The 15,983-nt window shown below is 40.4% G+C and overlaps 1 protein-coding gene across 1 annotated transcript in view; it reads right to left on the reverse strand.

Moving 5' to 3' along the window:
- Nucleotides 1-247: 247 nt before the first annotated feature.
- The window catches only part of Sec11a (SEC11 homolog A, signal peptidase complex subunit), a 41,850-nt gene continuing 26,114 nt past the window's right edge, over nt 248-15,983 (reverse strand). Inside the window, exons 5-7 of the mRNA XM_045146108.1 lie at nt 9,711-9,830; nt 1,053-1,110; nt 248-769 (exon numbers count right to left, since the gene is read on the reverse strand). Coding sequence (XP_045002043.1) covers nt 719-769; nt 1,053-1,110; nt 9,711-9,830 — 229 coding nt within the window. The 3' untranslated portion in view covers nt 248-718. The remainder of the gene's footprint in view (nt 770-1,052; nt 1,111-9,710; nt 9,831-15,983) is intronic.

A 15,983-nucleotide genomic window follows, 5' to 3' on the forward strand; every position in this document is an offset into this window, starting at 1 on the left:
TTTCTCCAGCCAAACTTTCTTAGCTTAGTGACTATTCATATCAAAGCCCCCCCCTTTTTTTGAGACAGGGTTTCAAATAGCCCAGGATGGCTTTAACTTCCCATATAGCGAAGGGATGATAGACATGTGCCACCATGCCCAGCCACAATTCAAAGCCATTATGTTTATTTCCACTATGGGTATTAAGAATAGCCAAAGAAGGCAAATTAGAGAAGCTGCCCAACAAACACAATTCAGGGATAAGGGGTTCAATGTGCAAAGTCTTTTATTTATTAAAATTTTGAAAAGTTAAGACTTATGACCATCTTAATACGTGCCATTCCAATTATAAGGAGGAATGGCAGCTTCAAACTCATGCAGAGCTGCATTTTCATTTACAGAACTCTGTAGGCACTTTAGAAGTGAAGCTTGGCTTCAAAATACAAACACTGGGGGCTTTGGCTCAACCTTTTAATATAAAAAATTCACTGATGTACAAAAATGTGAAAGTGTGACAATGACAACATATGAAATTTTGTGATTGAAAAGTCCCCTCGCGTGCACTCCATGGTGCATATATACCCGCCCACACATACTCGGGCGTGGAAACATAAACTAATGCAAACCAGTGCTACCAAGAAGCGCCAACATGTGTGTCTTCCATTCCACAGAGCAGGATCGACTCCAAACATTCAGAACAAAAAGCACGGCCTTCCCCGAAACAGCAACAGCAGACTCCTTACTCACGATGGACCAGCACAAACAAACCCAGCAAGAAAAGTACTGCATACTAGAGAATAAAACAGAAGCACAGATCAGAGAAACTGTAAAAATTCTTCCATTTTTAGACTTAATAAACTTGCTTTATGATCAAAATAAGTTATTCAACTAACCAATTCATCTCTGTGATCTATTTAACAGTTTCCAAAATTAAACAAATGATTACTTTTAGGGAGAAGTATTGAATCCAGGGTCTTACACATGATAGGCATGAGTTCTACCACTGAACTACACCCCTCAACCCCAAATCCTCTCACTTCACTGTTAATGAAACATACAGAATGAGCTCTTACCTTAAATTTAGGATAGTCATTCATGAGGATTGTCACAATTCCAATATAAGGAACAAATCTAAAAATACCAACAAAGAACTGATCATCACAGAAGAATTTCCTAAGTTACTACTGCCGTTTACTGTATCTTTCCAGTATCTTCCATGGAATACTAATTTCTAGTTCATAAAGTCCACTTGTACACATTATATTTGCTTCTTTCAACAGCCTGTTATAGGGAAGTTAGGACTATCACCATTTTATAGATGAGGAAACAGATGAGCCCAAGGTGTGTGGCAGATTTGTACCAGATTGGAGGTTTTAGCTCCCCCACTGGTAATGCTAATGGTACATGCTGATGCAGTGCTACATGTTAAGTGTGACCCTGTAACCTTTATGGAGCTGCCAATGTTGGAGACCAGTAAACATGACCGAAGTCATGGTGATCTTCCTACCTTCCTACCTCAGCCTACCAAATGATGGGATTAAAGGAATATGCTAAGATAGCTGGCTCTTCCTTTCTTAATTTATGTGTGTGTGTTGTGTGTGTGTGTACACAGACACAGGGCCTGTTGCTGCTCCAAACAAATTCCACTTTTTGCATCTGGCTTATGTGGATGGTTGGAAAGTGAACCCAGGCCAGCAGGCTTTGGAAGCAAGCATGTACCTTTTAAAAACTAAGCCATTCTCCCCCCGCCCCCCAACCAAGTAAGGTCTCACTCTAGGCCAGGCTGAGCTGGAATTGACTATGTAATCTCAGGGTAGCCTTGAACTCATGGGGATCCTTTTACCTCTGCCTCCCAAGTGCTAGGATTAAAAAAGGTATATGCTACCATGCTCAGCTCCTAGTCCCTATTTTTAATTTTTTGAAATAAGGTCTTGTTTCATTGTACAGACTGGCCTCAACCTCAAGTGATCTTCATGCCTCAGCCTCTCAAGTAGCCAAGGTTACAGATATGTGCCAATGTGCCCAAAAATAAATTTTGTTTTTGATTTACATATAATACATTAATTTTTATAGGATACGATCTAATATTTCAACTCATGCGTATCATGTATTTTAAACAAATCAGGGTAACTAGCATGTCTATTTCCTTTCTACCATCAAAGCCTGAGGCAAACTTCAACAGCAGACATTTTGTCTTTAGTGATAAAGACATTTTGTCTTTGCTTCCTTATAAGAATACACTTTACTTCTTGTTCAGCTGAACATTTCTTTGTCTGGAAACTTCAAACTTCTTTATTTTCGTTCTTCTCTTTACAGTTTTGTTCTTTTCATTGTAAGATTTTTGTTTCCTAAAGTTCTGCTAGTCTTTCTTCCTTTTATGTTCTCTACTCTTCAACTAAGTCCTCTTGTGTTTTTCAACTTCCCGATTTTAGAGTCAGCATTAGTTTCATTTTATAATTTTTTTTTTAACGAGATGAATGAACCTTGCAAATTAGGATAGGTGAAATATGCGAAACACAAAAGACCACAAACTGTATGATTCCGTTTACATGAAACATCCAGACTAGGGCAATCCACAGTATCACAAGATTAGTGGTTGTCAGGGACTGTGAGGAGGAGATGAGGAGTGACTGCTAAGGAGTATGGAGTATTATTTTGGGGATGACAGAAGTGTTCTGGAATTAGATGGTGGTAATATGGATGTACAACCTTGTGAAAATACTGAAAGGCCTGTGAATTACACATTTTGAAATGGTGAATTTTATATCCCAGTCTATGTGATATTCTGTTGCAAAAAAAAAATTTTTTTTCTTTCAAGGTAAGGTGTAACTCTAGCCTAGACTGACCTCAAACACATAACAATCCTCCTGCCTGTGATTCCTAACTGCTGGGATTAAAGATGTGTAGCATCACCCCTGGCTATCTGTAAATTTATGTGTGTCTGTGTTTGTTTTTCAAGGTAGGGTCTCATTCTAGCCCAGGCTGACCTGAAATACACTATGTAGTCTCAAGGTGTCCTCGAACTCATGGTGATCCTCCTACCTCTGCCTCCTGAGTGCTAGGATTAAAGGGGTGTGTGCCACCACGCCTGGCCTGGCTAGCTCAAAAAATTTAAAAACAATTTTGAGGGATTGGGAAGATGACCCATGTTAAAATGTCAGACACGTTTAATCCCAGCACTAGGGAGGAGACTGTAGATCTCTAGTGTTCAGTGGCTAACTAGATGTTGCAGTTAGGCTCGCATTGTTGGCAGAAAACACCCAACCAAGAGCAGCTTGTGGGATAAAAGCATTTATTTTGGTTTACAGACTCAAGGGGAAGCTCCATGATAGCAGGGGGAAAGAATTGCATGAGCAGAGGGTAGACATCACCTCCTGGCTAACACAATGTGGACAACAGCAATAGGAGAGTGTGCCAAACACTGCAACGGGAGCTGGCTATAACACCCATAGCCCGCCCCCAACAACACACTGCCTCCTGGAGGCTTCCCAAACTGCCCTCAGCTGAGGACCTAAGCATTCAGAACACATAAGTTTATGGAGAACAACCGAATCAAACCACCACACTAGACTAGCCAAATTGGTGAACTTTAGGTTCAGTGAGACCCTGTCTCAAAAAACAAGGTGAGAGCTGGGCATGGTGGCACATGCCTTTAATCCCAGCACTTGGGGATTAAAGCAGAGGTAGGTGGTTCACTGTGAGTTTGAGGCCATCCTGAGACTACATAGTAATTTCAGGTCAGCCTGGGCTACAGTAAAACCCTGCCTCGAAAAAAACAAGAGGTGGAGAGCAACTAAGGAGGACACCCCAATGTTAACCTCTGGCATCCACATGTACATCCACATGCACAAGCACCTGCACACACATGCACAATTGCCCCCCACCCGCCACCACCAAATAACTCAGAGCTTTAGGCTTCAGATTGCTGTGGTTTTAAAACATTTTTCTTAAATGCTTAAAGATATTTGTATCACAGTTACAGCTTGCTGCATAAAAGCTCTATCTTCAAGATTTGTGTACAGCCTGACTTTGAAATATCAGTTTAGTGTTTTATAAATACAATTTCCACAAAAGACGGTGATATGTTACATTATCTGTCAAGGTAAGTGGTGAAATAATCATTGGAAAGTGAATTTGTACAGCAAAGATTCTGCCTTCCTGCTGTTCGTGTCCCAGATGTTTTATACTTCAGAAAAAGTTACTTAATTCAGAGAATACCAGATTATTAAATATTTTTACTAAAAGTCATTAAAAATCTACTTTTTCAAAGTAGGGATTTTAGAAATAACATTATGTAAGATTTAGTATTTTTCAAAAATTCTTTAGAAAAACAAGTTGCTTGAGAGAAAGTCTGACACATCTAACCTTTTGGATAATGACACATCTTACCCAACAAAGGGCCAGAGTGAGCAGACACAGGTGTAATAAACAATGAGGAATCAAAACCCATATAAAGGGACACTATTTTATACTGGTAGGAGCATATATAAAGCAGGTGTTTTACCTGGTAAATTACATTTGGATTTTACCATGAAGACTAAGCAGGGATACAGAGATACAAGTAACAAAGAAGATTGTCATGACATTGCTATCAATAACACACACGCATGCGTGCACAACAAAACCTAGAAATAAGCTAGGTACAGTGGCTTGTGTCATAACCATAGCTAGTTTGGAAACTTAGGCAAGAGGAACACCTGAAACTAGAAGTTAAACAGCAGCCTGGGCAACAAAGCCATAGGCTATCTCAACAAAACAAAACAGCCCCTAGAAATAAGTAGGTAATGAAAGGACACTAAGTAGAGCAGTACAAACTACCCATAAAAGACTAAATTTATTCATTTGTAAATATACTAGAAACTTCTGTGGCAAAAAGTATTGTAAAATAGTGTGACTATTATTTCTTCTCATAAAAATGTTTTTATGAGGCTGGAGAGATGGCTCAGCAGTAAAGGCACTTGGCTGCAAACCTTACCCCAGTATCCATGTAAAGCCAGATGCACAAAAAGGCACATGTATCTGGAGTTTGTTTGCAGCGGCTGGAGGCCCTGGCATACCCACTCTCTCTGTGTTTGAAAATAGAAATATTTTAATTAATTTAATTATTTTTATTTATTTGAGAGAGAGAGAGAGAGAGAGAGAGAGAGAGAGAGAGAGAGAGAGAGAGAGAGAGAATGGGCATGCCAGGACCTCCAGCCACTACAAACACATCCAGATGCATGAACCACCTTGTGCATCTGGCTTACATGGGTCCTGGGGAATTGAATCATGGTCCTTTGGCTTTGCAGAAAATGCCCTAACTGCTAACCATCCCTCCAGCCCTGAAAATAATTTAAAAAAAAAATGTTTTATGATAGCCTGATGCAGTGGCACATGCGTTTAATCCCAGAACTCAGGGGGGAAGGTAGGAGGATTGCCATGAATTCAAGCCACCCTGAGACTACATAGTGAATTCCAGATCAGCCTGGAATAGAATGAAACTCTACCTCAAAAACATTAAAAAAAGTTTTATGAATACACACACATATTAATATCTGCATCGCTATACATGAAAGTTAACAAGCACTAAACCAATAGTTACAGAAGAAGAGAACAGTAAATCAATTTTTACTTATTTTTATTTATTTATTTGCAAGGAGAGAGAGAGAGGAGAGGCAGATAGAATGGGTGTGCCAGGGCCTCTAGTCACTGCAAACAAACTCCAAACACATATGCCACATTGTACATCTGGCTTATATGGGCCCTGGGGAATTGAACCTGGGTCCTTAGGCTTCGTGGGCAAGAACCTTAACTGCTAAACTATCCCTCCAGCCCTTTTATTTTGTTTTTTTGAGCTCATGGCAATTCTCCTACCTCTGCTACCCGAGTGCTGAGATTAAAGGGGTGAACCACCATGCCCTCTCTCAAACTGCTTTGACTAGGATTTCCTTCTGTTTGTATATGTATCTGTACATTTATAATTAAAGGAGGAAAAAGGCTCAGAAGAAGTTGATGAGCCTGAAAAACCACATGAAGAGCACCCTCAGAACTGGGGGGAGAGGGACAGAAGCACTGCCGACCTAACCTGAATCATGCGTAGCTCCATAATAGGAAAGAGAAGTTGTCCTCACAGTGGTATTCTTTTCTTCTTCTTTTTAAATTTGACAGGGGGGGGGGGAGGGGAAGGGGGGAGGAGGGAAGGAGGATATCAACGAATGAATGGGTGCACCAGGGCCTCCAGCCACTGCAAACAAACTCCAGATGCATGTGCCAACTTGTGTATCTGGCTAAGGGTCCTGGAGAATCGAACCTGGATCCTTTGGCTTTGCAGGCAAATGCTTTAACCACTAAGCCATCCCTCCAGCCCTGTTTTCTTCTTTGTTTTGTTTTTCAAGGTAGGGTCTCACTCTAGCCCAGGCTGACTTAGAATTTACTATGTATTCTCAGGGTGGCCTTGAACTCATGATCCTCCTACCTCTGCCTCCCAAGTGCTGGGATTAAAGGCATGTACCACCATGCCCAGCCAGTGGTACTTATTTTAATGTAACCTTTTTTGTTGTTGTTTATTTTTTTGAGGTAGGGTCTCACTCTAGCCCAGGCAGACCTGAAACTCACTCTGTAGTCCCAAGGTGGCCTCAAACTCAGTTGACTCTCTTCTGCCTACTGAGTGCTGGGATTGAATGTATGGGTCATCAAACCTGGCTTGATCTCCTTTGTCCCAAACTGTATTTCTTATGCTACAACTGAGGCAACTTTCACTTAGAAACTTCCATTTCCTTCTGTACAGTAGTTTCTCAGTGTGGTGGCCTGCATACTATTTATTCGAAGCCAGAAGGACCAGATGTTCTGACATCAGCAAAAATGCCATGAAATAACTAGAGTGAGAACAATACACTACCCATTTCAGAAATATTATACCAGTAATTCTGGTTTGATGAAGAAAATGAGCTCTGTAGTTTCCAGCCACTTACTACTACCATCAGTGTGAACTCGGGTAACATTACTTGTCTATATTTCCTCATCTGTAAAATGGGAGTATTAGGGTTGTTTTGAGGTTAAAATGAAGCAATAATTATAAAGCACATACAATGAGTGTTTGGTATATTGTAAACCTTAATAAAGGTGAGTTACTGTTAATACTATTAATACATTAAGGTAGTAACAATTCCATACTTCCTTACACCAATAACTTACAATTCCTGTCCTCCACTGATCTGTTCTCCTGATATTATCTGAAATAAACAGGCTTAATAAAATTTTTAAATTTTATTTGACCTCATCAACTTCAAGACTATAAATAAAGTATGGATAAATTAACACAATAAAATTAATTTAGACTAACAATTGAAGTTGCTAACCATAAATTCTTGAGAAATTAAGTTTTACAAGGCAGCATTATTTCTACTCTGAACACCAAATCCTAGCCTAGTATGGATGTCAGTAACACCTTGGAATGAACTGAATAAACAGATGATTTGTTGTTTTTCTTTTGTCTTCAGACAAAGGATCTCATGTAGCCTATGCTAGTCTCAAACTCACTGTTACCGGGTGAGCTTCGTCTTAAACTCCTAATTTGCCTGTCTTCACTCCTGAATGCTGGGATTACAAACATGCACCACCATGCCCAGCTAATGAGTTTTTTAAATTGTCGCATCCAACACACTATCTCATCACTAACATTCTATTCTTTCATGCCAATAATTCTGTACCCCTGTTCCTTCCCTCCTGGATACTATGCCTAAAGACTTAAGATACATTTTAAATTTTTTTAAAAAAAGTTTATTTATTTGAGAGAGAATGAATATGAATATGGATATGCCAGGGCTCCAGCCACTGCAAATAAACTCCAGATGCATGCACTCGTTTGTGCATCTGGCTTACGTGGGTCCTGGAGAATTGAATCAGGATCTTTTGGCTTTGCAGGTTAACATCTTAACTCCTATTCCATCTCCCCAGCCCTTAAATGCATTTAAAAAAATTTTATTTTTAGCTGGGCGTGGTAGCGCACGCCTTTAATCCCAGCACTCGGGAGGCAGAGGTAGGAGGATTGCCATGAGTTCAAGGCCACCCTGAGATGACAGAGTTAATTCCTGGTCAGCCTGGACCAGAGTGAGACCCTACCTCAAAAAAACAAAAATAAAATAAAATTATTTTTAAGGGCTAGAGAGATGGCTTAGTGGTTAAGTGTTTGCCTGTGAAGCCTAAGGACCCCGGTTTGAGGCTAGATTCCCCAGGACCCACGTTAGCCGGGTGCACATATCTGCAGTTCGTTTGCAGTGGCTGGAAGCCCTGGCGTGCCCATTCTCTCTCTCTTTCTCCTCCTGTCACTCTCAAAAAAAAAAAAAAAAATATATATATATATATATAAAATATATATTTAAAAAAATATATATGTAAATATATATATATATATATATATATATATATTTTTTTTTTTTTTTTTGAGAGAGAGAGAGAGAATGGGAGCACCTGGACTTTCAGCTGCTGCAAATGAACTCCAGATGTGTACATCCCCTTGGGTGTGTCTGGATTATGTAGGAACTGGAGATTTAAACATGAGCTCTTAGGCTTCACATGCAAGTGCCTTAACCACTGAGCCATCTCTCCAGTCCCTATATGTATTTTTTTCAATTTAAAAATGGCTCAGGGGTTAACATGCTTGCCTGCAAAGCCTATGGACCCAGTACCCATGTAAGCCAGGTACACAAGGTGACACATGGCGTCTGGAGTTTGTTTGTAGTGCCTAGAGGTCCTGACACGCCCATTCTCTACATATCTGCCCCTCTCTCTCTCTCTCTCTCTCTCTCTCACTCACTCACTCAAATAATATTTTTTTAGAAGTCTGAAACAGGAGGATCTGGAGGTCAGGCTGTGTTATAAAAAAATTTAAAATATTTTTATTTATGTATTGGAGAGAATAAGAATGGGCACACCAGGGCCTTTTGCCACTACAAACTAACTCCAGTTGTATGCACCACTTTGTGTACCTGGCTTTATATACATACTAGGGAATCAAACTGGGTCTGTCAGGTTTTGCAAGGAAAAGCGTCTAACCACTGTGCCATCAAACCAGACCTTTTTCCAAAAACTATTTTCAGGGCTGGAAAGGTGGCTTAGCAGTTAAGGTGTTTCCCTAAAAAGCCAAAGGACCTTGGTTCGATTACCTAGGACCCACATAAGCCAGATGCACAGGTGGCACATTTGTCTGGAGTTCATTTGCAGTGGCTGTAGGCCCTGGAGCACCCATTCTCTCTCTGTCTTCTTTGTTTTTTGCTCTCTCAGATAAATAAATAAAAATTTTTAAAAGGTTTTATGTATTTGATAGAGTGACAGACAGAAAGAGAGAGACATAGATGCTTTTTTGTTTTTTGTTTTTTTCGAGGTAGGGTCTCTCTCTGGTTCCAGGCTGACCTGAAATTAACTTTATAGTCTCAGGGTGGCCTCTAACTCATGGAGGTCCACCTACCTCTGCCTCCCGAGTGCTGGGATTAAAGGTATGCGCCATTATGCCTGGCACAGATGCCTTTTTAAGATGTGTACTCCTTATGCATCTAGCTTTACATTAGTACTAGGGAATCAAACTAGTGTCCTTAAGCTTCGCAGGCAAGCATCATCTCTCCAGCCCTAAGATACATACTTTTCAAAGGACAAAAAGGCGACTTAATGGAACCAGGACCAAACCACTATGCATTCAATTGAGAATTATCAGATAAAAAGGCCATGTTTAAAATGATGTTCCACTCTATACTTACCCCCTGGCTCTTCCCACGACATCTTTCTTCTCAAGCCAGTGCTGTCCTTGTTTATAGAGGCCTCGGTCATCAACAGCATTATTATCACCTTTGGTCAAAAACTTGATATGCCCATTTTGCCTTCAAAGAGTAAGAGACTCCAGTCATCATATACACCCTCACAGCACTGAAAAGTACAAAATGTGCTCTTGCTAATGAACAACTGCTATAGTGCTGAGGTAGTTAATCATACCTCGTATTAATTATTTAATTGGCTAAAAGAATGTTTTTAGATGTCCGGGCATGGTGCCACATGCCTTTAACCCTAGCACTAAGGAGGCAGAGGTAGGAGGATTGCCATGAGTTGAGGTCAGCCTTGGACTACATAGCGAATTTCAGGTCAACCTGGGCTAGAGTAATACCCTACCTGGAAAAAAACAAAAAGAACAATGTTGTAAAAGAATGCTTAATGATATTAAAAGATCTTAAAAATTATACTAAGTGAAAAAAATTACAAAATAGTACATTTACTATAATCACATTTGATATTTATATGCAAACACTACTTTTCTGAAAACATGAAGAACAAAGGAACATTAATATGTTATCCCTCAGGACATATAAGTGGCAAGGTAAAGATCATAGCAAACTGCAGTTAAAACAATTCTATTATGGAAATGATATTCTTTTAGTTAATTATATTTTATAAAAAGTCTAATAATGTAGGGTGGGAGACATGGTTTAGTGGTTAAGTGCTTGCCTTTGAAGCCTAAGAACCCTGGTTCGAAGCTCAATTTCTCAGTACCCACATAAGCCAGATGTACAAGGTGGCACATGTATCTGGAGTTCTCTCTCACTTTCTCTGTCTGTTGCTCTCAAATAAATAATTATTTTTCTAAAAGAGCCTAATGTTCATGTTTTACAGATAATTACTCAAATATTTAGATAGCATGGCATGATATCTAGGGCTTGACTCAAAATAATACAAGCAGGGAAGAAGAGATAGAAATGTAATGTAGATGGACAGAACTAGTTATATACTAACCATTGGGTAGATGGTAGTACATGGGTGGCCATTAGATTCTTCCATGCATATTAGAAAATCTCTAAATTAAAAATATAAAGAAAGGGGCTAGAGAGGTGGATTAGTGGTTAAGGCGCTTGCCTGTGAAGCCTGAGGACTCATGTTCAACTCTCCAGGTATCATGTAAGCCACATGAACAAGGTGACACAGCGTGCAAGGTCGCACATGTGCACAAAGTGGGGGCATCCGTCTGGAGTTTTATTGCAGTGGCTGGAGGCCCTTGCGCACCAATTTTCTCTCTCTCACTCACTCACTCTTGCTCCTTCTCATAAAAAAAGGAGCAGTGGGGCTGGAGAGACCGCTTAGTGGTTAAGGCACTTGCCTGAAAAGCCTAAGAACCCAGGTTTGATTCTCCAGGCCCCATGTAAGCTACATGCACATGGTGGCACATGTATCTGGAGTCTGTTTGCAGTCTCTATAGGCCCTGGCACACCCATTCTCACTCTCTCTCCTCTCTGTCCCTAATAAATAAATAAAAATAAAACAGGCTGGAAAGATGGCTCAGCAGTTGAAGGTATTTGCTTGTAAAGTCTGATGGCCCCAGTGCCCACATAAAGCAGGGTGCATAAGGTGGCACATGCATTTGGAGTTTGTTTGCAGTAGCAAGATTCCTGGCACTCCCACATTCATTCTCTCCCTGCCCCTCACCTATCTTTCTCTGCTTGAAATGAACAATATTTGTTTAAAAAAAAAGGTATTAAAGTTGGGCATGGTGGCACAGGCCTTTAATCCCAGCACTCCAACACTCTGGGAGACTAAGTTAGGGGGACCACTATGAGTTCTAGGACAGCCTGAGAGTATATACTGAATTCCAGGTTAGCCTGGGCTAGAGTTAGACTCAACCTTGGAAACCATCCCCTGCCAAAAAAAGGTATTGAAACATAAAGTAACACAGATCAAGGTATAAATAATGTCCACCTGTATATTTCTGTGCTTAGTATCTTTTTTTTTTTTTTTTTTTTAATAAAGCTGGGGTGGAGTGGGGTAGAGATGGCTTAGCTGCTAAGGTGCTTGCCTGCAAAGCCTGAAGTCCCAGGTTCAATATTTCAGGACCCACATAATGATGCATATGTTTCTAGGCTTTGTTAGCAGTGGAAAGAAATCCTGGCACCATCCCTCACAAATAAAACTTATTTTTAAAAACATAAGATTTCAAGTATTTTAAAATTTAATTGAAACAAATCAAATCTTATAAAAAGACCAGTCTAAAATTAATTCAAGTGTCTTTGGGTTAACAACATACTAGAAAAAAGAAAATTAGCTTCAGATTTCTACTGACTAATAGCTACTCAGAAACTGACTTGCAAGATGTTAAGACTGAAGATGAACCTAAATTGGGAAGTGTTGCTAACACCCAAGATAGCTATGTGCAAGTATCACATTAAAAATGAAGTTCCAGTTTTTTAAAGAATGCAAATATATACAGAGAAATGTAACCTGTAGCTGATAATTCAGTAAGTGAAAGAATGTCTGAAAAGTCCTGGAGGGAAAAAGAGGACAGGTTCCAGGAGGGGGCTGGCTGCAAGACAGAGAGTCAGGAGCACCCGGAAGGAAGAGTCAATTAAACTAGGGAAAGATATCAGTCCCTCAGAGGCAGAAAAATAAAATCAGACACAAGGAAAGAAAGGAAATAGAAAACTCCCTAGGTAAGAGGAAGGCATGCTATCTGGGCTGTTACTACCAAAGACCTGAATTGTCAGCAAAAGTCTATACTCAATTTCCCCTACTAGTCTGTTATCAGGAGATATCCCTACACATTTCTTGAAAAAGCAAAGAGACTCCTTCATGTACTCAATGGTGGAACAAACATTTTTTGGTCCTAACCAGCTCTTATTAGACTTATGGCACATGCCTAAAATTTTAGCACTCAGGAGGTAGCAGCAGGTGGATCTTAGCAAGTTCAAGGTCAGCCAGGACTACAAAGTGAGACCCTTAAAATTAAAACAAAACAAGCCCACAAAGCCTGGTGTGATGGTGAACATCTATATCTCCAGCACTTGGGAGCCAGAGGCAGGCAGGAGAATCAGGAGTTAAAGGTCATCTTCAGTTGCATGGTAATTCCAAGGCTAGCCCAGATTACATAGAAGCCTCTTTCAAAAGATAAGAAAAAATAACTGGGCATGGTGGCACACACCTTTAATAACAGAACTTGGGAGGCCAAGGCAGGACTGTCATGAGTTCAAGACCATCCTGAGACTACAGAGTGAACTCCTGGGCTACTGGAAGACCCTACTTCAAAAACCAAAAAACCAAGCCACCCATGGTGGGGCACTCAGAAGGCAGAGGCAGGAGGATTGTACTGAACTCAAGGCCACCCTGAGACTACATAATGAATTCCAAGTTAGCCTTATCATGAAAACAGCAGCAACAACAACAATGGTGAGAGGGCTCAGTAGTTAAAGTGCTTGCCTGCAACCCTGGCTGGATTCCCCAGTACCCACATAAAACCAGATGAACAAGATGGCATATGCATCTGTAGTCCTTTGCAGTGGCTGGAGGCCCTGGTACGCCCATTCTCTCTGTTTCTCTTTTATCTCTCTCTGCTTGCAAATAAACAATAATAACAAAACAAACCCCAAAATGGTAGCTTCTAAAGATGGAACTTCCTAAGTAAATACATTTGGTCATATATATTGTTGGTTCAGGTGTGTATGTACAATTTAATATAGACAATATTCATTTTGAAAATCAGGAAAATACTGCTTCTTGACTAAATCTCCACAACCACAAAATAAATTTCTAAAAATTTAAGTCATTATTTCTCAGCCCAAACCATGTCAAGGTTGGGAGTATAGCTTAGTACTGGCCACCACCATGCACGTACACATGGGAAGTTAAATTATAGTAAGTTCTGAAATGTGATAATAAAAAGCAATCATTTCCTCAGTGAAGAACTCGTCTGAGCAATGTCTATAGGAAATTTGGTCAGAGAACAACTTCCAGATCAGAGGGCAACTTCTGCACCGGTCATCACCTGCCCACCTCATCCGAGGCAGGATTTCTCTTTCTGGATCTTGCTCTCCTACTATAGTTCTGTTGTTCTTTGCTGTGCCGACCACAGGCTTCCAGGAAATTCTCTCGTTTTCACCTTCCATCTCACTGTCAGCATGCTGAGATTACAGAAACATGCTAGAGTTTTGAGCTTTTTATACAGGGCCTGGGACTCTAACGTCAGTACTCAGGCTTGAGCAACACGTGACTGAGCCCCTTCTCAAGCCACCCTCTTTTTTCTTTCTTTTTTTGTTTTGTTTTTTGAGGTAGGTCTCACTCTAGCTCAGGGTGACCTGGAACTCACCATGTAGTCTCAGGGTAGCCTTGAACTCATGGCAATCCTCCCACCTCTGCTTCCCAAGAGCTGGGACTAAAGGTGTGTGCTACCACGCTCCAGCACCCTCTTCTTTTTTTATAACAGGGCCTCACTACATAGCCCAGGCTGGCCCATAATTCCCAGCCCAATCTACCAATCCTCCTACTCTATCTACCCTTCTGAGTAGCTGGTGTTAGTCACTGAATCTTGCACCTTTTTTGTTTTTGAGGTAGAGTCTCATGTACCCCAGGCTGGCCTCAAATTTGCTATGCAGCCAAAGATATCTTTGAATCTCTGCTCTTCCTGCCTCTACCTCTTGAGTGATAAGGTTATCCAGAGCTAAGTATTAGGTTTAAGACTAGGCTAGTTTATATAAGATCCTATCTCAATAAACAAACACAAAAACAAAGAATTTTTTTTTGAATTTTGTTTTCCCCCCTGAGATAGGGTTTTGCTCTCTCCCAGGCTGACCAGGAATTCACTTTGTAGTCTCAGAGTAGCCTTGAATGCATGGTGATCCTCCTACCTCAGCCTCCTAAGTGCTGGAATTAAATGTGTGCACCACTACACCCAGCTTGAATTTTTAAAAGCTGATAAATTTGGGGATGAGCTGTAGCTCAAGAACAGAGCATTTGTAGCATGCTGGAAACCTTGGGTTTGATTCAAAGCACCCAAAAAGAAAACAAACTTGATATGTTCTCACCTGAAATGTCTTTTAGATTCCCTTATAGAGCTTGCTTTGTTTCATTTTTTTGGAAGTTAAGGCTACATTGTTCCATTATATGGAGACATTCTATTCAGGCTCTTCAATCTTTTTTTTTTTTTTTTTTCCCAAGGTAGGGTCTCACTCTATCTCAGGCTGACTTAGAATTCACTATGCAATCTCAGAGTGGCCTCGAACTCACAGCGATCCTCCTACCTCTGCCTCCCAAGTGCTGGGATTAAAGGTGTGCACTACCACGCCCAGCTAACTATTAATTTTCTAACTATTCATCAAACCTACAGATATTCATAAAAATGGACTAGGAGAGTCAGGTGTGGTGGTGCACATCTTTAATCCCAGCACTCAGGAGACAGAGGTAGGAGGATCACTGTGAGTTCGAGGCCACCCTGAGACTACATAGTGAACTGCAGGTCAGTCTTAGCTAGAGTAAAACTCTACATCAAAAAAAAAAAAAAAAAAAGACTAGGAGAAGGGCTAAAAGTTTCATTACTCGTTCTTTCTTTCCTTCGTTTATTCTTTTTTTTTTTCTTTTTTTGAGGTAGGGTTTCAATCTAGCTCAGGCTGACCTGAAATTCATTATGTAGTCTTAGGGTGGCCTCAAACTCACGGCGATCCCCTACCTCTCCCTCCTGAGTGCTGGGAATAAAAGTGTGCGCCACCATGTCTGGCTTTTTATATATACATATACATATACATATATATATATATATATATATATATATATATATTGTATTTAACTTTATTTTTATTTTTTGAGAATTGGCATGGCAGGGCCTTAGCCACTGTAATCAAACTTGCAGACACTTATGCCACCTAATGTGCAACCTTGCACTTGCCTCAAGTTTGTGCATCTGGCTAAGTGGGACCTGGAGAGTAGAACATGGGTCCTTAGGCTTTATAGGCAAGTGCCTTAACTGCTAAACCATCTCTCCAGCCCTTCATACTCTTTTCTGAAGTACATTTTTATTTTATATTATTTATTTGAGGGACGGGGAGAATGAGTGAGCAAGAGAGAGAGACTGTGTATGTATGTATATTGGCTCACCAGGGCCTCTTGGCTCACCAGGGCCTCTTTCTATTGCAAACTAACTCCAGATGCATGTGCCACTTTGTTCATTTGGTTTTACATAGGTAAGTACTAGGGAATCGAACCTGGGCTGGCAGACTTTGCAGGCAAAC

This window comes from Jaculus jaculus, chromosome 3, assembly GCF_020740685.1.
Source record: "Jaculus jaculus isolate mJacJac1 chromosome 3, mJacJac1.mat.Y.cur, whole genome shotgun sequence".
Classification (NCBI taxonomy): domain Eukaryota; kingdom Metazoa; phylum Chordata; class Mammalia; order Rodentia; family Dipodidae; genus Jaculus; species Jaculus jaculus.